This window comes from Cibotium barometz, chromosome 21, assembly GCF_041138505.1.
Source record: "Cibotium barometz isolate CiBa-2024 chromosome 21, ASM4113850v1, whole genome shotgun sequence".
Lineage (NCBI taxonomy): Eukaryota > Viridiplantae > Streptophyta > Polypodiopsida > Cyatheales > Cibotiaceae > Cibotium > Cibotium barometz.
The window spans coordinates 51,073,822-51,095,622 of record NC_141066.1 but is presented as its reverse complement, the minus strand read 5'-3'; the positions used below and the strand labels follow the sequence as shown (position 1 = coordinate 51,095,622).

Below are 21,801 nucleotides of genomic sequence, written 5' to 3'. Positions count from 1 at the left end.
CTCTAATGGATTGACACTAATCTTGATTAGAATTGCCAAAATCAATGCTACAAGAAAGATCAATATATATTGGTCTACTGTTAGTAAGATTAGCCCTCATCCTTGTTTATCACGAGTGTCCTTATCTCTTTTCTCTTCTCTTCTCTTCTCCTCTCTCTCTCTCTCTCTCTAATACCTCTCTTTTAGTTTTTCCTTTAAAAAAGGGTTTTATAGCATCTATATTTTTTGGATTTTTTAGCGTTTGGGTAAAAGATTTGAGATTACAAGACTAAAATTACTAGAATTAATATGATATTTTGCTTCAAAAAACACATAGTATCCCTCTTATATCTCTCTCTTTTAGTTTTTTAATACTTTTATGTTTTTCAACTTTGTATTACAAATTGAGGTTGCAAAAATGAAATATTTGGCAATAAAAGGTATAATTCAACGAGTTTCACATCATAAACTTAAGTTTAATGCTATATCTTATGTGGTGCTACGAAAATGATTCACTCTTTGCACTTTATACACTGAAAGTGCTTTCTCTAAATAGGGGAAGGGTATATATCACCATGATTATTACCTCTTTGCCATACACTTTGCATGGACTTCTTTTTTTTCCACATACATTACAAACCACATAGATTTTCTTCTATTGAAAAACGGGCTTTCCTTATGCAAGGCTTACGCAACGATGACGTGCTTTATCTTTCCATTTTCAGCAATATGATGATTTCTGGCGGGATGAAAAAGTAGTACTATCCACTTTGAGGTACCTGTGATCATGCTCTATTCGCGGGCACACTACCTGTGCAAGTATTGTGAGGATTCCCAACTGCTTTCTTCAGTTCTAGGATTCCAACTGTCTCGACGTTGAGTCCGTCGGTGATGCAATGGAGTCGAGATGACCCTTTCCGTTGGTTCCGCTCCTCCTTATGAAGGACCTGTATTGCTTGAATGTCATGGCGTTGTAGGCTGGGAGCTTCTTGCCCCCTACAAGCTCCGGCAATGGTGCCACCACGGTCTCGTTACAAGGATTGAGGAAGGACGCCAGCGACAGCCTCTCGCAGGTGCTGTTCACCACCACCCTATGCTCCACGCTCTTGTACCGGCCATTTGTGAGGATCTGCACGTTAGAACATGGACGCACCGATCAGCCAACTATCAAAGAAGTTTGGAGCAAGCTACACATAAATCAATACTAGATTGAAATGAAGCGGCTATGCATTTGCGGATCGTGAATCAAGCTGACCTGGATTTGGTCGCCCAGGTTCACCACAAGGGCTCCGGGTATGGGTTGGACAGTCACCCAAGCCTTATTCTGTGCCTTTACTTGAAGTCCTGGGACTCGATCGTCTTGAAGGAGGACTGTTAAACCTCCCGGGTCGGAGTGGGAAGACAAGCCGAGGGTGAGATCGGGCTGGGGGCATGCCGGATAGTAGTTAATACGCATGGCCATGTCCAGCTCGCCAAACGCTTGCTCAAGCCTCGAAGACGAATGCAAGCCGAGGCTTGTAGATACGGCAGTGAGAAGCCTTTTGGAAAGGTTGAATACATGATTAGAGTACTGTTCCACGGTGATCCTGCAAGCACGTTTAGAGTTGATTAAAGCCCTAATCGTATCGTACAAGAACTGGATCAGTTCATTAATTGCATAATTGGTTGCTACACTTACCTCCATTCAGCTGGATTTGTGGGCCACTTGCTCATGTCCCTCTCAGATTGTGGAAGCACTTTCAAGAAGTAGTAGTCTCCCCAGTCTAGGACGGCTCCCTTGTTCACCCCGAGCCGGCTGCCGTAGCCTTCGTACGTGAGCGGATTGTTGGCGTACGCCTGCTTCTCCGCCATGGGCAGGTTGAAGAATTCGCGCGCGACGCCTCTAACGCTCTCCAGAAGACCAAGCGGAACACCATGGTTCACTACCTGGAAGAATCCCCACTCCTGGCAAGCCCGCTGCAGCTCATCCAAGCAAGCCTGTCTTCTGTCTTCCTTGTGTAGATCGGACAAGTCGAGGATGGGCACATCGTTCTGATGAGCTGCGTGTGGATGCTGGTGATTGTCCTTTGTTATCGCTTCACATGCTACTGAGGGTCTGTCAGATTTCGGTCTGACGTACTGAGAAGGGACAATTTTAAGGCCGCTCTCTGCAAGCAGCTGCACTCTCTGCACTGGCTCAGGCCAGTTTATATCATTGCTGGAACTCGTATCGAGAACAAGCTCTGAAGTCGACATGCTTGCTGACTTTGGTAAAGACTGATAAAAGAGTATATGATGGTGCTGCTCCTGCTACTGGCGCTTCTCCAAAAGCACGTTTAAATACAACAACCTGAATCCTGGCGTGAGCGTGTACGATTGATCTGCAGGAGAAAAGTACATTTGTGCACGTGAGAAACACTGTACTGAAGGCAGGCCGCACTAAAACGTGCGGGTTTGAGAAACCCATGTCTAGGCGCGGACGGAGAGCACACGGTGTCAGGCTTCAACAATTAAGGCTTCAGGTGACGGGTCAAAAAGTATGTGTGGAACCATCTAACTCGTCCCAGATTTGCATGCATGTTGATGGGCATAGCCGCGGGCAGCGCTCAAAAACACACTATAGAAGCGAGAACGCGGGACCCCCCATCAACGACTGCGTGTTTTCGTGTCAGAGAAGGCCAAACAGGACTTCACATGCACCTTCACCACCGGCCTCCCCCCAACACGCTTTCAGCTGGTCCCTGGGACGACTTTTGACATTGTGCTCATTTTCTATCACAATAGCGTGCTCTACGTGCTTCAGTTGGAACTTGGAGGACTAGGTCGTCTTTTGCGCTCCAAAATAATATTAATGGGTGAAGAAGAACTTTACATGAATAGCCAAATATCAATACATTATTTGGTACACCTGCATGTCTAAATCTCTCTACCTCATGATCTGTCTTTATATTATCTTAAGAAAGAGTTTCACAAAGCTTTGCCATGTGGCACTAAAAAAAAAAACATAAAACTAAAAGAGAGGTATTAGAGAGAGAGAGAGAGAGAGAGAGAGAAGAGATAAGGACAAACCAATATATATTGATCTTTCTTGTAGCATTGATTTTGACAATTCTAATCAAGATTAGTGTCGATCCATTAGAGGGCTTATGAGCACATGCTTATGCAAGTTGTTTTCACTAGCCTCTTTTTAAACCTCAATAAATTAAGGTGTATAAGTTTTCTTTATGGTTTTTAACTACTTTAGTAGTTGATATGGTTTTGCCACACCCATCTTGCTCTAATAAAAGTCCATTCCTTGTAGTTTACCCACTTGTAATAGAAGCCTATTTCTTGTAATGTCAATGGAATCTATAAGGTGGCCTTACCTTGAACTTAATTTAAAAAAAACAAAGTCATAAACTTTATGTACATACTTTCTTAAGATTAGAACTAGTGGGCATGGACCTTTTTTAAGTTTGGTTTGGCCTGGTGTTGAAACCTAGTCATTTGTATAAAAGTCATTTTTGGCATTAAGCAATAGACATTTGTTTCCTTGTAATAGCTTGCATGAATAGGATTGAGTGTAGGCTTCTCTCTCTCTCTCTCCTCTATCCCCCTTTTATGAGCGAGCCATCACAAATACTATTCTCTTCTTGCTCCATCTAGGAAAGGAAGAGAGCTCTTTCTTCACTCCCATAGCCATGGAATCTCCTCGGTCTGACATGAAGGGGATGATATAAAAAATGAACTAACGCACCCACACAGGAAGTTGCTTTTATGGCTCTACAGTAAGAAGTATCTAATAGGCTAAGCTAATCTCTTATAGATCTTTAATATATTTAGTGATGCCACAACGGGGACCAGCCTATGGCTTCACTCCAAATTGGATTTGTTCATGGCTATTTGGTCTACCCAATATCTTTTGATATTAAAAACAAGGTCACAACCCGAAAGGTAATCATTTTTGGAGGATGAATTGCTTTTTTTCTAGTTTCAGTCTTGTTTTGTTTTAGATTTGAAATCTATTTATAATATTGGAAGGAAAGACCCTAATTATTTTATGGATTTACGAGAGATTTGAGCCTAAAAGGCCTAGATTTGATTACATATAGCTCCTGCTTACCTAGTGTGATTAGGAGTCATTACTCTGCAAAAATATAAGCTTTGATCTCTAATTGATTGGATTAGGGTGTGGTTGTTATTTTCTTTGATTTATTAATGCATTGTTAAAATTTGTAGCGTAGAACATTTAAAATCCTTAAATAAGGTTTGACTCTTATTGAGTGGATTGGTAGCATAGATCATCTTAAACCCATTAAAAAAACCTAAAAACAATTAATTACTTTCATAATCATCCATTAGTAGGAGTAGGAACCATAAAATACACTACATATGTCCAAGAATCCTTGAAAAATCACAAAAACCAGGTCAAAAACCTCTTGAGTATTGGGAACATGATTTCACACTCAGAGATATGACGTGAGGACAAGAGACACTACAAGAATGGTCTATACATAGCGACCCTCATACAAATATGAAGAAAATAGCAAGGGTCGCTTTCATGGATGCTTATGCGACCTTTAAAATGTAGTCTTATATGCCATCGTAGTAGCCACCATAGCAAACTGGAGTTGAGTGGCATAAGCATCAAAATTGCGATGCATAACCCACATTTTTATTTGGGTCGTTTATGAGACCAAGCTTCTTTAAAAAAACTTCAGCGTGTAGTCAATTTCGTTTCGCGCGCACTATAGCAGCTTCAAACAATCGACTTCCTCTCACAATCCCAAGCTCACGGCCAGCACAGGTAACATGTGTGTGTGTGTTGGGGTATCGATACTCTGTGTGGTGTGTGTGTGTGTGTGTGTGTGTGTGTGTGTGTGTGTGTGAGAGAGAGAGAGAGAGAGAGAGAGAGAGAGAGAGAGAGAGAGAGATTTCGACCATAGAGTTTAATGGAGACACCACGGCTGCATTCTTCGGCTTCCTTGGAGCTGCTCCAACACTTGTCTTCTCCTATATGGGTGCTGCTTATGGAACTACAAAGAGTGGGGTTGGAGTGAATCTATTGCTAGACAGGTCAAGTTCAGATAAAAAGGGGCATTTCTGCAATGCTTCATGAAGCTTAATTAGTAGGCTACCTAACAAGTTGTTGGACATTAGCAATGTAGTAAGAGAAGAACAGTTTTGCAATGTGGGTAAACTTCCTACCAGCTGGTTTTGGATAGGTCCACATACTCTAAGCTATCTTGGAAAATAGAACTGGGTGCGCATCCATGGGCGTACCAGGTGCAACATTTTGCTGGGCTACCAATGGCACTTCAGCCTTAACCTACCCACCAGGAGCTCTACATACATTTAGTTTTTGAAGATTTTTTTTGTTCTTTTTCACTCCCAATGATCGAGTTCAGCTCTTCAAGCGGTGCAGACAAAAAGGTATCCTCCTTAACATTCATTAACCGCATGGCATGATGAGGCCTGAGCTAGTGATGAAGTCTATTGTACCAGTTGTCACGGCTGGTGTGCTGGGTATTTATGGCCTTATTATTGCTGTCATTATAAGCACGGGTATCAATCCTAAAAGCATTGCCTACTATCTGTTTGATGGTTACGCGCATCTATCATCTGGTCTTGCTTTTGCAGGCTAGCTGGTCTTTCTGCTGGAATGGCCATCAGCATTGTCGGGGATGCAGGCGTCGGAGCTAATGCATAGCAGCCAAAGCTGTTTGTGGGCATGATTCTTATTCTCATCTTTGCAGAGGCTCTCGCTCTTTATGGGTTGATTGTATCATCCTATCAAATCAGGAAAAAAAAAGTGTGTGAGTGAGAGAGAGAGAGAGAGAGAGAGAGAGAGAGAGAGAGAGAGAGAAGGGCTACCAAGTGTGTGTGTGTGCGTGTGTGTGTCTGTGTGAGTGAGAGAGAGAGAGGAGAGAGAGAGAGAGAGAGAGGGAGGGGGGCCTGCCGAGTGTGTGTGCGTGTGGTGTGTGTGTGTGTGTGTGAGAGAGAGAGAGAGAGAGAGAGAGAGAGAGAGAGAGAGAGATTTGATTTGATTTGATTTGGTATTTACGTCCGCGGGGGGCCAAAAATGACCCATGGGACCCTCATGTCTAGAAATAGTCTCCCCTTGCAGGGGGTGCTCTGTGTCATCTGTAGATGTTTCCATTAGTAGTTTGTGGTGTTCTAGGATGCGGGTAAGATATGTCCCTAGACCTGTAGGAGAGGGTTTTGTTTTTAGAAGCAAATCTGCAAAAGTGTGGCATCCATGGATGAGCTGCTGAAAATTAGCTCGAATGTGCGCATATGCGGGGCATTTTAGTGTCACATGAGCTTCATCCTCAAGGGCTTGCATAGTGCATGCTTTGCATATCCTTTTTTCAGCATCAATTTTCAGCCATCCTCCCGTTTCTATCTTAAGCATGTGTGATCTTTTACGCATCAAAGTTATGGCTCTTCTTGCCATATGGGGCATGGGCATGCAGATGTGAACTTGTGCTTCTGGTTGGCTCATTTTGTATGTCTCCCAATATCCTAGGTTTACATTTTTGCAGTAGTACTTATACTTGGATCTGTGTGTAGTCGCTTGCCATTTATTGTGAAGGCAATCAAGTATTGCTATGTCAAAATTCAGCATGCATTCTCTTTCTTTCCCCGTGTCAATCGGCATGTCTACATATGCCTCCACATCCCATTTGGTGAACAACTTTCTGATGTCTTGAACAAGACTAGAGGAAAGAAATTTACTCTTCCTTGTCTTTTGTGGTGCACATCCAATTCCCCATTCTATGCGGGGGATTCGAGTAGCGGGCATCATTTTGATTTTCAATATGTATGCATGCATTCTTTTTAAGGCTTTGATCTCTAGAGGCATGTTTCCTGTTTCTAGCAATAGCATCGAGTAAGGTGTGGTTTTCTTAACGCCCAAGTGTCTACATAGGAACTTCTTTTGTATTTTCTCAATCTCATTCCATGTATGAGTTGAAATGCTTGCGCCCCACACTTCTACTCCATATAGAATGGCCTGCACTACACATGTCTCAAAGATTATGTTCTTTATCTCCCATCTTCTGATGTTTTTTTGGCATGCACATGTTCTCAAATTGATAGTACTTGGCGTGGCCGGCATCAATCCTATTTCTTACGCATTGTCCCCAGGCATAATTGGATGGAATATCAATTCCCAAGTACCTGAAGCTGTCCACTTTCTCAATTGGCTGCCCTTGATATGTGAGTGACGGCTGAATTTCTTGTGGATGAGTTCTTATGAGCATAAACTTCGTCTTGTTTACATTGACGGAGAGACCTGTAGTGTCACAAAAGGTGTGTATAGCATTCATCAATTTCTGTAAAGATGCCATGTCATGTGCAAAAAGTACAACATCATCTGCGTAGATTAGCAGCAAGAGGGTGAGCATTCCAATGGCTGGTCCATCTGTTTCTTCCACTAGTGCTTGAGGGATGAAGTCTTCTAGTTGGTCAATGCATAGTCCGAAGAGAGTGGGGGATAGGGGGCACCCTTGTTTGACTCCCATATTGCTTGAGAATTCTTTAGATAAGCCGGTTTGTGTCTTTAACTGGCATCTAACTTGTTGATAGAGTTGTGCTACTACCACTCTAAGATGTATCGGGACCCCGATATATTCCATTCTCTGCCATAGCCCACTTCTTGGGATCGTGTCAAATGCTTTTGTAAAATCCACAAAGCAACAATGCAAATTTTTCCCTTTTAGCCTGCTTTCTTCCATGAGAACCCTAAGCGATATGAGATGATCAATGGTACTATGTTTAGGTGTAAAACCTACTTGTCCTTTAGCCCATTTGCCATTTGCCTCAGCCCATATGCTTATAGCTTGTTCTAGGATGCTCCCTAGAAGCTTAGACATGCAAGATCCCACCATGATGGTTCGGTAATTAGTGGGCTGATTTGCATCCCCTTTCTTGAAAAGTGCTTTGATCCAATTCTTTTGCCAATCAATGGGTAGCCCTTGTGTTATGCATTTATTGAGGAGTCTGTGTATCCATTGCCGTGCAATACTGCCTGACCATTTGAGCATTTCTGAGTTGAACTGAAGCATGTCTGGTGCTTTGCCATTGGCTAGTTTTTTTATGCTCTTTGTTACCATCGGAAAGTCAAAGCATTCTTCTAATTGTTTTGTCTCTTGCATATTAGGCATCCCTTCTACATCTTTGTGTACATATAACTTTTCTACATATGCATACATATCTTCCGGGCTTATGTCTCCGGTAATGTCTTGTCTTTTGCCTTTCATCCTCATCCATTTCTTTTTGGGGTTTTTCTTGAAGTTTATTAGGGCTTTGTGTCTCGGTGTGTAGTTCATGTTCTCTTCTTTTTCTCCTCTTGAGAGTTGTGTATGTTTTTGCCAAAGCTGTCCATTCTATGGCTGTTTTGGGGGTTGACCCTCAAACGTCTTTTAGCAATCTTGCATTCTTCATCAAACCATGAGTTGTGTGGCAACCCTTTCACCTTTGGTTTCTTGTCTATGAGTTTTCCCCATTGTTTCCTCTACTGCTTCACTCATTGCTTGCTTGAATTTGTTCTATGCCTGATCTAAATTTATTGGCATGCATTCTCTTGCTAGTTTATCGTCAAGGTAAGCGGCATAGGTTTTCTTTTTTTCAATTTGCATTGTGTATGCCCATGCTCGAATTTGAGCTTGTTTTCCTCTCCTGTGAATGGGTACCCGTAACCATACATGAATGGGTGTATGATCCGAGTTTGGTGATCTATCCCTAATTTCAAAGTTATGCACCATGTGGGATGCCTCATATTGGATCAATACATAATCAATAGCACTCATTCCCTTGTTGGCGGTGTAGCATGTGCATTCCCCTGAGTTGGCAAATTTGTTCACTCCATTTATAGCTATTAATTGCATAGCTGTCATCATGCTTAGTAATGCTATTCCTTGTGGGTTTGTCACTTGGTCTTTTGAGCATCGCTTCCACATGTGGTCAAGTACATCCATTTTATGCTCTAGACCCAGAGGTGTCATGAGATTTATGACTTGCATTTGCGCATGTGCTATGCGGGCATTCATGTCCCCAGTAAGCATCGCTACCCCTTATTGCGTGTAAGTGTTAATATCTGCATACAAATCTTCAAAGGGGTTGTTCTTCTCTATGTTGAAAGTATTATAGAACGATGATTCCCTATGGGGAATGTAGCACCCTGCTATGAACACTAGTTTACCTCCTGTGTCAATCTTGACCCATATGTATCGCTTATGAGCATCTTTTTTGCATATTGTAATCACTTTTTGAAGCTCTTCTTTGTACATCACTGCCACCCCTCCTTGTCCTCTCATCTTTGTACTCGGCATCCACAGAGAGTGTGTGACATACCCATCAACATGTGGTATCCTGCATGTATCGTGTTCCCATGTTTCCAATAGGAAAAGTACATCCGCTTGTGGTAAGACTTCTGTGAGCCCCTCCCCTTTGTGCCAGGGGAAGCCGCAGCAATTCCAGCTTATTACATATAGTTCTCTGGTCCCATGGGCCTCCTCTTGTCATTTTTCCTGTTCTCCCCCTTCCGTGGTGGGTGTTTTCTTATTGGTGTGTGCTTCATAGGCTTCCCTTCTTGCCTTCTATTGGTTCGGCGTTCTATCTTCACTTATGTATAATGGGCTGTCTTTTAGATATATGTGAGCATTTTCAAGATAATGGCCCTCTTTCATGCATCTAGGAGTGTGCATACAATTGCCCGATTGGTTTCGGGCTTCTTCTTCCCTACTCTGTACGCACCATATACCACAATATCATGCATACCAAATTTAGTGGAAATGATATCCGTGATGTCCGTGTTCAATGTAAGCACTTGTTTTGTGTCCGTTTCTGGAATGCCTCGCACTACTATGTTCATCTTCCTTTTCTCTAGTTCATTGTATTCTTTTTCATCCTCAATGACATACATTTCATCATTTGTGGTAGTGGTGGCCGAGTTTGTGTGCCCATTCTTTACTATGCTTGCCCAAGATCCCACATTTCCTGGTACATTTTGTTGGGTTCTCTCACTGATACGTGTAAGTTTTTTGTCATGTGAGGCCAATGTATCCTGCATCGTGTTGGTTTGTTTATTGAAGGCTTCTTGGAGTTCTTGCAACTTCTTCTCTTGGTTAAGGACCCACATATCTTGCATTTGTAGCTTATGCTCAAGCTCTTGGTTTTTAAGTGTGCAAGGTTTTTTATTTCTTCACTTTGGTTCATCATGATAGTTTGCATTGAGGTGATGAACCCCCATATGTCTTGCATGGATCCCATCACTACATGTCCCTTGGTCGTTTCATCTACATCGCGTTCTTGTGCTTTGTTTGCTCCTGTACTTGTCCCTGTACCTGTTCCTGTATCTGTACCTGTACCTGTACCTGTCCCTGTACCTCTCCTTTTTTAGGAGGCAAAGAAGCCGCTAGCGGAGAAAGGAAAGAAGGCTAAGATGGCGCAGCTCTTTTAGGACAAAAGGGACCCAATTTTTTTTGGGTCAGCTCTCTACCCAGAGAAAAGGGCAGTCCTTCTTGGGGGGCAGGTCGAAGAGCATACCTGCGGTAGCTCTTCACTCAGTACAGGAAGTCTTCTGCGCGCAGTAGGAGCAACAAGGGGGCCATCTAGGGTAGCAAGGGAACACCTACAGTTCCAGACCAGTTGTCTAGTGTACACACAAGCAAAAGACAATAATATACAAGAAGAAGGCGACCTAATTGAAGAAGCACAACCCTTTTACAAGTACAAGCCTTATGGGCTGAGATGTGCACAGCCTTTATGGAGGGTTTAGACCAACACATCGACTAAGACACTAGTCAGAGGAATTGTTAAGTATGTGCACAAGAATCGATCTTGGAGACTCAAGATGCAAGCAGAATAACAATTCCAGAAACTGAATCTGGCATGGGAGTTCTCTTGGAGCAAGCCTCAGTTGAAAGTATGCTATGCACACACACACCAGCCGCGTGAGGGCCTTAGGGCATCCGTCGTCCCCCGCAAGGAGTGAGGGCATCCCTTATATAGGCTGCTGGCTGGTCCTCAAATTAGTAGACAAGAGGGTTGCAATTTTGGGAAAAGAACAGCTTTCTTGGTCAAAAAGCAGACCCTTCTAGCCAAAATCAAAAAAAGGCAAAGACTAATCAGCTGAAGAGGGTGTGTGGCCGATCTGGGTATAAAAGTGTCACCAACCTGTATTAAATCTACTTAATACATATACTAATGACAATTACCAAAAGCATAAAGGCTGGACACCACAAGCTCCTTATTAGGAGAGGTAGTCCTGAAGGTACTGTAAACTCTGTATGAGTACAAGTGCACTATGATGGTATGATTAGTAGTAGTCAGCTTAAGCAGGGGAAACACCTGATGAAAGGTTTCTCTCTTGATTGAGAATAGCATGGGAGAGAGGGTATAAAACCCTAACCTGTCAGCTAACTATGCAAGCATGATAAATCAGATGGGCTGGACAAAAAGAAGCGAAGTCGCTTGGATGCAGGTTCACACTTAAGTGACCTTTGACCAGAAAGAGCCATGCTCTACCAAAAAAAGCGCATAATAAAGTACAGTTGACCCTATCGTGGGTGCCAGGTTTATGCTAGAAAGAGCTCACTTTTACCAGAAGAGGTGGAAAATTAGCTTTTTTAGATCTGCGATTTCTTTTATCTGCTAAACCCGGACCAGCCATGTTGACTTTATGCTGAGCTAGGCTGCCCAAGCTAGAAGAAGAGCTTCACCTTTTTGCCAGTAAAGCTGCCCATACCAAAGAGCTGCTCTCTTTATCCAGTAAAGTGCCTTTGTCTAAAGGCGATTCTCAGCTTGGCTGGCCTACTTCCTTTTGCGCTAAGCAAAAGGAGCCTTTCCCCTCACTTTTAGAGCTGCGATTCACTTTTGGCATATGCCTTTCTGCTGATGTAAATGACCTTAGCTAGTTTTGGTGTGCGATTTCCTTTGTAGGCTAGATCTAGCTCTAACACGCAGCCCCAACCCTTATGCTCTCTCTCTCTCTCTCTCTCTCTCTCTCTCGCTCTATCATATGCCTTAGGGACATGGGCTGCCCTAGTGGCCTTTAGGTTTCCATACTTAGGAAATTGTAGAAGAGTTAATCCACAGCAAGGTACGAGGAGTTAATCCACAACAATCCACAGCTGGCTGGTATTGAACTTATCTATCCTTCACTAACTACTTGTAGCCATACCATCTCGCTGTACTTGTGCTCATATCAGAGCCTTACAATATCTTTAGGACTACCTCTCATCACTAAATAGCTTAGGAGCTTCTGGTGTCCATCCATGGTTCTTCTGGTAATTGTCCTTAATGTATGTATTAAATTTGATTAATATGTATTGTCCATGCTAAAATGCCACGAACCTTGAAACTTCTGTTACCCACAGGTTTTGACATATCAATAACATTTACTCCTTTCGATATTTGTTGCAAGTCATCAATGAGCGGTGAAAGATATACGTTGATGTTTTTAACTTGCCACTTCCCTACATTGATGCATTGTTTAAATTTGACATTTTTCAAATAGAAATGAGTGTGCTATTTAGAAATGAGAATATTTGTCACATACCAGGAATCAACAAAGACAATATTAAATGCTCTTTCTTAATTGACATGAATGGTGGGATGTTGTAGTTGATAAGAACTACGGGCCAAGTTGACCACTTGCTCGATCTCATGGAAAAGGGATTGATTCCATCCAAGCCAACTCCAAATTTTATATGGCGAGACTCCCAATGAAACTCTGGCCATGTAGCATCGATATGCTTAAAAACTTTGCTATCGCTTGGAATCCTCATGACTCCGTCTATACTTGCATTTCTCGAACTCCAATCCATAAGCTTGGCTGTTTCAGGGCTACGGAAGATGTGTTCAACTCGTGGTGCCAAGGGAAAGTGTCGCAGAACTTTCATAGGGACATTCAAGGTTCCTGCCTTGAAACGAGCAACACTGCATTTGGGACAAGTGGTTGCATTTTTATACTCTCCACGATACAAAATGCAATCATTGACACATGCATGAATTGTGTTGTATTCGAGTCCAAGGGATGCAATCATTTTCTTTGCCTCGTCCCTCGACGTTGGGATCACATTGTTTGATGGTAGAATCTTGTTCGAAAGAAGCCTACCACTCAATTGTAAATATTTAATGAGCACAAAAGTGATTGAGAGCCATTATTTTTATGCAAACAAAATACAAATATAACTTACGATAGTAATGCAGAAACTGATGCATTACTCCATTGGTAGTGTGTTTGGAGATTCAAGATGAGTAAGGTCACACTCAATCTTGATATGGATGCACCATCGTAGATGGGCCTTGAAGCTTCTTCTCGTAAAAATTTTTCATGCGGACAAGTTTCTTCTTCACTACTTGCTTGGACCCAATCGTCGATAAACTCATTGATGTCATCATCAACATGTCCCTCATTGGTCGCTTTTTCTTAACATTTTGCATTGTACTCATCTCTAAGTCATTGATATGCACTTGGATCTTGTGTACGTAAAAGCCTCATGTACTTTTCTGGCAAGATATGGTGACTTCGGTGAGAGCTAGATACACCCTCAACATCTGGACACTACATGTATAAACATAGTCTACATGAAGAAACGATTTAAAGTAACAACAATCGAATTATTAAGTGATATAATCATAACATTAAAACCCTTTTTACAACACAATTCAAGCATATTAGCAGCAAAAATCTATACTCAAGATAACCTTAGACAAGACACTAAAATACCCTTGGTTGTATTACTGTGACGAGACAATGAAATATATCATCAAATATTTGTCAAAATTAAATGCTGAGTGGGCTACAAAGCTGGATACATTATTTGAAACATACATAATTTAAGAGGCCGACACTTTATCTCAAATTTCATTCTCAAAGAGGGGCTGGTGATGGCCGACGCCATCCATAATTTATAAATAATTCCTCGCCAGCTTGTAATGATCTTGTAGCACACACTACTATATATATGGGTACATCTCTAATCATATAACATGGCTCGTGACTATTCTCACACTCCATAAAGATACAATTTGTTCTCTCATTTCTCCCTCTACTACTATTGATTAGCCCTGCTATATTTCCTTGAGCATAGGGTCTTCCATCAATATAAAGCTGCGATCCACAATTATATCTAATGTTTCTTTCGGTGAGTGAGGCCGCATTAGCACAAAGCCCATATGTTGTCATACTTCTGATAAAGCGAACAAGTGCATGCCATGCGCCCCAACCATAAATGGGCCCACAAAATGACATAAGAGTCACCTCTGAGTTTGCGGGCACGCGTAAATCCTGTGCAATAAAGAGACCTCGTCCACCATTTGGAATGGTAGATGGTGCAATCACATATCGAGCACCCCAAAAGCTGAAAACCTCTCCGTCTGCTGGAAGGGCTACTCCCAACCATCCTCCATAGCATCTACGATCGTACGTTTGAATGAGAGATAGAAGACGATCAGGCAATGGATGATCACCCAATGTCTCTGATTGGGCACCGAGGGGCAAAGAAGTTGATGATGCCTCCATTTGCAACTGAAAAACGGCTTGACCATATCGTGTGCGTGGAAGGAATGAAGGATCAATTCCATGGTCTTCACAATCCTCATGAAATGGAGGATGTAGAACTGGTACCTGCTGAATAATGCATCATTGTTGATTATATAAAGGGTGAGACACACATGGAACACGATTAATAGTGCGGAGTAAACTTGGATATGAATTTATACATAGTTCTAAAATGACATCACTCACCATGGGATGCTCCCGTTCCTCTTGCGGTGGCATATCAGGACATGGACCATACTGCTCCATATGGGCAAAACATATGCGTCGCATTCGTCCATGAGTGCCATGGCATGCTGCACACCAACATGGGATTCTTTCAACGTAATATGTTTGTGAGTCGCCTAGTGTCGTAGACGATGTGGAAGAAGAGGAACCATCTCCTCTCGCAACTACAGATGGATGCACAGGAAGAGTGGGAAGAGGCGGTGTCCCAGAGGATGACCCGGAATCTGCATTCATAAAATATTAATGTCATATTAATATCATTAAAATATTTGCTTTTCCCCAGGTTAGGAATAATGTTCATCCCTCAGCGGAAACTAGTTAATTTGTAATCATACCTTCTTACTGTACTTATGTCCATATCAGAGGCTTACAGTAACCTTAGGACTACCTCTCCCTAATCAGTCTAGGAGCTTCTGGTGTCCATTATAGCTCTTCTGGTAATAGTCATTAATGTATGTATTAGATTTAATTAATACAGGTTGGTGACATTATGTCCTCATCAGTTCATGCATGAGAAGTGTAAGGGTTTTTGACACTGCCCTTGGACCAATTTTTCAAGTGGTAAGACCAGCCCACAGCATGTAAAACACATCCAACTTTGAAAAGTTTGATGGTAATGGTTTCCATACATAGCAAACCAAAATTAAGTCTATGCTAATGAAAAAGGGGTTGTGGGGTGTTATAAATGGAAAAGAGAGAATGCCCACCACCAGAGAATGCCCACCACCAGAGAATGAGAGAGAATCTAGGCTAGCAAGGATGAAAAGGCACTGGTGATGAGTGCCTTAGGTCTAAGTGACTCTTACATCCAGCATATACATGGAAAAGGGAGGCCTAGAATACTTCTAACACTTTGTTTGGAGGTCAATCCAAAAACTCAAAAGTGAGTTTACTTATATTAAATTCTTTGAGTTTAAATTGAATCTAGAAGAATCCCTTCCAACTCATTTTAATTATATGAAGAGTAATATTGTTACTACTCTTACCAACTTACACGTACCTACATTGGTGGATGTTGAAGGATCTCTATTGGAATACTCTAACAAGATTAAGCACAAGAAGAGCATTTGAGAAGGAGATTTTTTCAACAAAGGTGGATACAAAGATCGATATAAGAAGTTTAGTTCAAAAGCTCCCTTCAAAGGCAGACATCCAAGGGATATTTCTAAAAAGTCTTGAAATTTCTGTGGAAAAATAGAGCATGAAGAGAAAGATTGTTTCTTCAGAAACAAAAAGAAAATTTACTTTTTCATAATGGTGAGGTAGCACAAATGTGTCCTTCTCTATTTGCAAAAATCTTCTGGAATCAGTTGCCATAAATCCATTTGGATGCCTTTTCACGGTTCCTTGAGCAACTCCACATACATCTTTGAACCACTTCACATCCAATATAAAAATTTGGAATGTACTAAATTTAGCCTTTAGGATGTTTTGAATCATGTCACAATAATCAAGCATTGTTCCACTTTTTTGCTCAAATTTTGCCATAACCCCCCACAACCTTGGGTATTTCTCTTTCTATCTTTACATTGACTGTGGAAATGCCTTCCTTCGGACCATATGGCAGTGTATACCTTATACTACCACCAACACCAAATGAAATATATTTGTGATATTGAATAACCATATCATGAGATTCTATTTGAATAAAAAAAGAGAAAGTAGAGACACACTTGCACGAGGCTCGCATCCTCTTGCATACTCCCACTATTCTTTTGTCACCATCTCTCCATGTTTTTTGGCCTTTTCCATTTCTTCTGGCCGAGATCTCTGCCCTACAAAATCCTTCAAGGTCTTCATGAAACATTGAAGGAAGGACATCCACCAAGCATGCACAACACCACACCATCGACACTTCATCTATCAAGTGATCCCATAAGATCTAATTGACTAGTGAGGATATTTCTTGGGACGTTCTCTTCTATCATGCGCACTGCCTCCACTGCCATTATCCTAGCTGCATCAATATGGATGGATGGACCTCCTTGAAACTTATGTACCTAAGATGGAGTTGAATCCTTTTAATTAGCATGACATGTCTCAAAAACTAGCACAATAATAAAATAAAGCCATGTTAGAATTTAATTTTTTCATACCTCAACATTGCCTCCATTTGGTAGATGGCCTCACACACTTTTTGATCTCCACACCCGCTAATGCATATGGGAAGAATGAACTATGTAACATTAAACATTGCAATCAATGTTATGTAATTACAATGAATAAACTATGTAACACAAAAGATTGCAATCAATTTTATGTAATTACAATGAAAAACCATCATGCCACTTATATAAGTAAATTGAACATACCTGCAACATCTTGTGCCAAACATGCGTTTCTAGACCATACAATTGAGTTTCTCCTTTCTTCTTTGTTTTTGTGAATGCCCCCTTTAAAGAATGCATGACAGCAATAGCGGTACAAAGGAGGCAATTTGATCCTTCACTCTCTTCTCTCCTGATTCTTTGTCAAGATCCAAGGTGCTTTAGGTAAAACTACCTTCATGTTCTCTTGAACTATTGGCCAAGTGGTGGGGAGGCGTTCAATCAATCTCAAGTCCTCCCAAACCACTAAAGAATATCTCTTACCAATTATGTGGTCTCACATATTCGATGCTACATTTTTTTATGTGCATCGAATCTAGAAGATGATTTATTCTTAGCTTTATATGGGAGATGAAAGAAGATTGGGTACCTTGTCATTCCTACCGATGATGTATGGGACGATCCTATCCACAATACTTCCCAATATCCTACTCTTAGAGGATGTGGGGGGAATCCTATTGTAGATGGAACAAACTTCCATGATCAAATGGGAAAAATGGTGATGGTCTTCATACACAACCTTCTTGAGATGCATAAGCCATGATGTAACAAGCAATGGCCCAACATTGTGAACGGACGTTGTGAGTCCTAATTATGCACAATGCACAAATAGAATATATAGAGCTATCGAATATTTCATAATTCAAATCAAATGGAAGATGATTGAGAATAAAAAACATATCGGAGCACTCTACATATCTTGAAAAGTCATGCATTGTCCACATTAAAATCTCCTTCACCTCTATGCTATGTTGTGTAAGAAATCGAGAAACATCATGCACTTGGATGCCATGCCAGAGCTTGACCTTGTGCTTGCCGGGCACAATAAGAGCTAGCATCACATGACCCTTCTTACTTTCAACAAGGAGGGAGATTGTAGCTCACTACTACCACTAGCCATGCTAGTCCATGATGTCGATTTGAGAACAAATGGATTGAATCCATCCATACGCAATCTAAGTTATAAGTGATCTGGCTCGTCGTTGAATTCCAACCACTGTGTTGCCATGCCAGTGATTTCAGGGACCCTCATCGTGCCATTGGTGGAAGAATTATGTGCATATGATGTCATGCGTTCAGTAATAGACTTGCACCGGAACATGTGTTGAATGCAGGGTATGATGTGAAAATTCCTCAACACCTTTTGAGGAATCATCGTACCTTGTAAATCACTTCGGTAACAAGATTCTCCACATTTCAGACATTGAGTTACATCTTTATGAGCACCTCAAAATAGCACACAATCATTCACACATGCATGTATACATTTGTAATCCATGCCAAACAAGTGCCGTCAATAATCTCCTAGCATGCGGCCTTGTGCTTGGAATCTTGTTGAAGAAAGGAAGCATCTTCTTCATGAGCCTACAAAGGGTTTGAGAGAATTTCAAATATTATTTATAAAAGGTATGGTGTCAAAATTGTGAATTAATAACCACAAATGATAAGGACTCACCAAAAGAGGCTTGTAACACTAGAATTGCTCCAACCATACATGGTTTGCCAGTTTAGTTACTCCAAGGTCATATGAAGGGTGGAGTATGCACACCCCTTGTATAGTGGAGTGCAAGCGGCTTGTCGTAATTGATTTTCATTAATTAAGGCTTCTCAAAGAAGTCATCCATCTTCACTACAAGGAAAAGCGACCATAGGCATGTTTATAGACGTGTTTTGACAACGAGCTTTAAAATGTGTACGCCAACAATCCGCTCACGTACGAAGGCTACGGCAGCCGGCTCGGGGTGAACAAGGGAGCCGTCCTAGACTGGGGAGACTACTACTTCTTGAAAGTGCTTCCACAATCTGAGAGGGACATGAGCAAGTGGCCCACAAATCCAGCTGAATGGAGGTAAGTGTAGCAACCAATTATGCAATTAATGAACCGATCCAGTTCTTGTACGATAAGATTAGGGCTTTAATCAACTCTAAACCTGCTTGCAGGATCACCGTGGAACAGTACTCTAATCATGTATTCAACCTTTCCAAAAGGCTTCTCACTGCCGTATCTACAAGCCTCGGCTTGCATTCGTCTTCGAGGCTTGAGCAAGCGTTTGGCGAGCTGGACATGGCCATGCGTATTAACTACTATCCGGCATGCCCCCAGCCCGATCTCACCCTCGGCTTGTCTTCCCACTCCGATCCGGGAGGTTTAACAGTCCTCCTTCAAGACGATCGAGTCCAAGGACTTCAAGTAAAGGCACAGAATAAGGCTTGGGTGACTGTCCAACCCATACCTGGAGCCCTTGTGGTGAACAAATCCAGGTCATCTTGATTCACGATCCGCAAATGCATAGCAGCTTCATTTCAATCTAGTATTGATTTATGTGTAGCTTGCTCCAAACTTCTTTGATAGTTGGCTGATCGGTGCGTCCATGTTCTTGCAACGTGCAGATCCTCACAAATGGCCGGTACAAGAGCGTGGAGCATAGGGTGGTGGTGAACAGCACCTGCGAGAGGCTGTCGCTGGCGTCCTTCCTCAATCCTTGTAACGAGACCGGGGTGGCACCATTGCCGGAGCGGAGCTTGTAGGGGGCAAGAAGCTCCCAGCCTACAACGCCATGACATTCAAGCAATACAGGTCCTTCATAAGGAGGAGCGGAACCAACGGAAAGGGTCATCTCGACTCCATTGCATCACCGACGGACTCATCGTCGAGACAGTTGGAATCCTAGAACTGAAGAAAGCAGTTGGAAATCCTCACAATACTTGCACAGGTGGTGTGCCCGCGAATAGATCATGATCACAGGTACCTCAAAGTGGATAGTACTACTTTTTCATCCCGCCAGAAATCATCATATTGCTGAAAATGGAAAGATAATGCACGTCATCGTTGCGTAAGCCTTGCATAAGGAAAGCCCGTTTTTCAATAGAAGAAAATCTATGTGATTTGTAATGTATGTGGAAAAAAAAAAGTCCATGCAAAGTGTATGGCAAAGAGGTAATAATCATGGTGATATATACCCTTCCCCTATTTAGAGAAAGCACTTTCAGTGTATAAAGTGCAAAGAGTGAATCATTTTCGTAGCACCACATAAGAGATAAAGCATTAAACTTACGTTTATGATGTGAAACTCGTTGTATGATACCTTTTATTGCCAAATATTTCATTTTTGCAACCTCAATTTGTAATACAAAGTTGAAAAACAGAAAAGTATTAAAAAACTAAAAGAGAGAGATATAAGAGGAATACTATGTGTTTTTTGAAGCAAAATATCATATTAATTCTAGTAATTTTAGTCTTGTAATCTCAAATCTTTTACCCAAACACTAAAAAATCAAAAAATATAGATGCTATAAAACCCTTTTTTAAAGGGAAAACTAAAAGAGAGGTATTATAGAGAGAGAGAGAGAGAGAGAGAGAGAGAGAGAGAGAGAGAGATGAGAGGAGAAGAGAAGAGAAAAGAGATAAGGACACTCATGATAAACAAGGATGAGGGCTAATCTTACTAACAATAGATCAATATATATTGATCTTTCTTGTAGCATTGATTTTGGCAATTCTAATCAAGATTAGTGTCAATCCATTAGAGGACTTATGAGCACATGCTTATGCAAGTTTTTTTCACTAGCCTCTTTTTAAACCTCAATAAATTAAGGTGTATAATTTTTCTTTGTGGTTGTTAACTAATTTAGTGGTTGATATGGTTTTGCCACCCATCATGCTGTAGTAAAAGTCTATTCCTAGTAATTTACCCATGTGTAATAGAAGCCTATTTTCGAGAATGTCACATGGCAGAAGATGGAGTATCCCACTGTGATATTCATGACACTTTGTGCATGCTCAAGAGCGCATGGTGCATGGATATAAGAAGGCAAGGCATCCCAATACAATTTGCAAAAGATCTTCTACATAGCTGTAGTTCTTCGCATAGTGAAGATTCCAAAAGAGCGCTTAGAACAAATGGTATTAACAGGTTGACCACAAATCTAGCAAAGCAGGAATACGTGAACATCACAGTTTCTAATTTGGGTGAAGCACTAGATGACATTGTCATTAAGCACAAAGTACGGCTAGTGTTTGTTCGCTCCAGAAATAGTTCATGTGGAAAGAAAAAGGTAATTGACTATGCATGTCATAGAGGCAGGGAACCTCGAAGGCAAGGAAGCAAGAGAAGGCTAAGAAAATCAAAAAGGTGTGAATGACCTTTTCGTGTTGCAGTACATATTGACCATGTCTCTGATATTGCTTTCATCACTTTGTATCCCTATCATCAAGGACATGTGCCAGGCTCACGAGAAGACTTATATCATCTACCTGTGCATCAAAATGTTCTTCAATGTTGTACAGAGGACTTGTTTGATGTGGGAATTCCGTGTCATGTGGCAAAAATGTCCTTGTCAAAGGAGAAGTTGCATTATGATAATGCCTCTAATGTGGATAAGGTAATCTACAGGTTTTTTATGATACCACGAGAAGTGTCGATGATGTCCTTCCAAATAAGACGGCAAGGTACAAAGCATACTAGCACATACCTCTCACTGAATTGGCAATAATGTGATGAACAAACGATGGCATTTATTGTCTTTTGTAGGGAGGCTATTTGGAGATGATTGGGTTGCAATGTGGAAAGAGGTACAGCTATTGCAAAAACAAGGCAAGGTATGAAATTTAGTTGGCCATGTGTGTAAGGTGCTAGGCCCAGTGCAGCTTGAAAGTAACAAGATTTTCTTGGCATTGCAGGTGTGTTATTGTCAAGCTTACAATCCTTCTACAGAGGTTGCTTAAAAAAGACCATTCAT

The 21,801-nt window shown here is 41.5% G+C and overlaps 1 protein-coding gene and 3 pseudogenes across 2 annotated transcripts; 2 read left to right on the top strand and 2 right to left on the bottom strand.

Annotated features, from left to right (window-relative positions):
• Positions 1–392: 392 nt before the first annotated feature.
• Positions 393–2,283, bottom strand: LOC147627327 (jasmonate-induced oxygenase 3-like). Its single transcript, XM_086815958.1, has 3 exons — positions 1,658–2,283; positions 1,235–1,565; positions 393–1,108 (listed from the first exon to the last, which is right to left on the bottom strand). Exons 1-3 carry the CDS (start codon positions 2,212–2,214, stop codon positions 833–835), a joined length of 1,164 nt encoding a protein of 387 aa, XP_086672084.1. The 5' UTR covers positions 2,215–2,283; the 3' UTR covers positions 393–832.
• A 2,593-nt stretch (positions 2,284–4,876) lies between these two features.
• LOC147627326 (V-type proton ATPase 16 kDa proteolipid subunit pseudogene) lies at positions 4,877–5,761 on the top strand (annotated as a pseudogene).
• Positions 5,762–9,461: 3,700 nt separating this feature from the next.
• LOC147627325 (uncharacterized) lies at positions 9,462–10,203 on the bottom strand (annotated as a pseudogene).
• Positions 10,204–14,406: 4,203 nt separating this feature from the next.
• LOC147627324 (jasmonate-induced oxygenase 1-like) lies at positions 14,407–20,077 on the top strand (annotated as a pseudogene). Its single transcript, XR_015268414.1, has 4 exons — positions 14,407–14,571; positions 18,726–18,910; positions 19,003–19,328; positions 19,448–20,077. The product of XR_015268414.1 is annotated as a jasmonate-induced oxygenase 1-like (transcript).
• Positions 20,078–21,801: the final 1,724 nt, after the last annotated feature.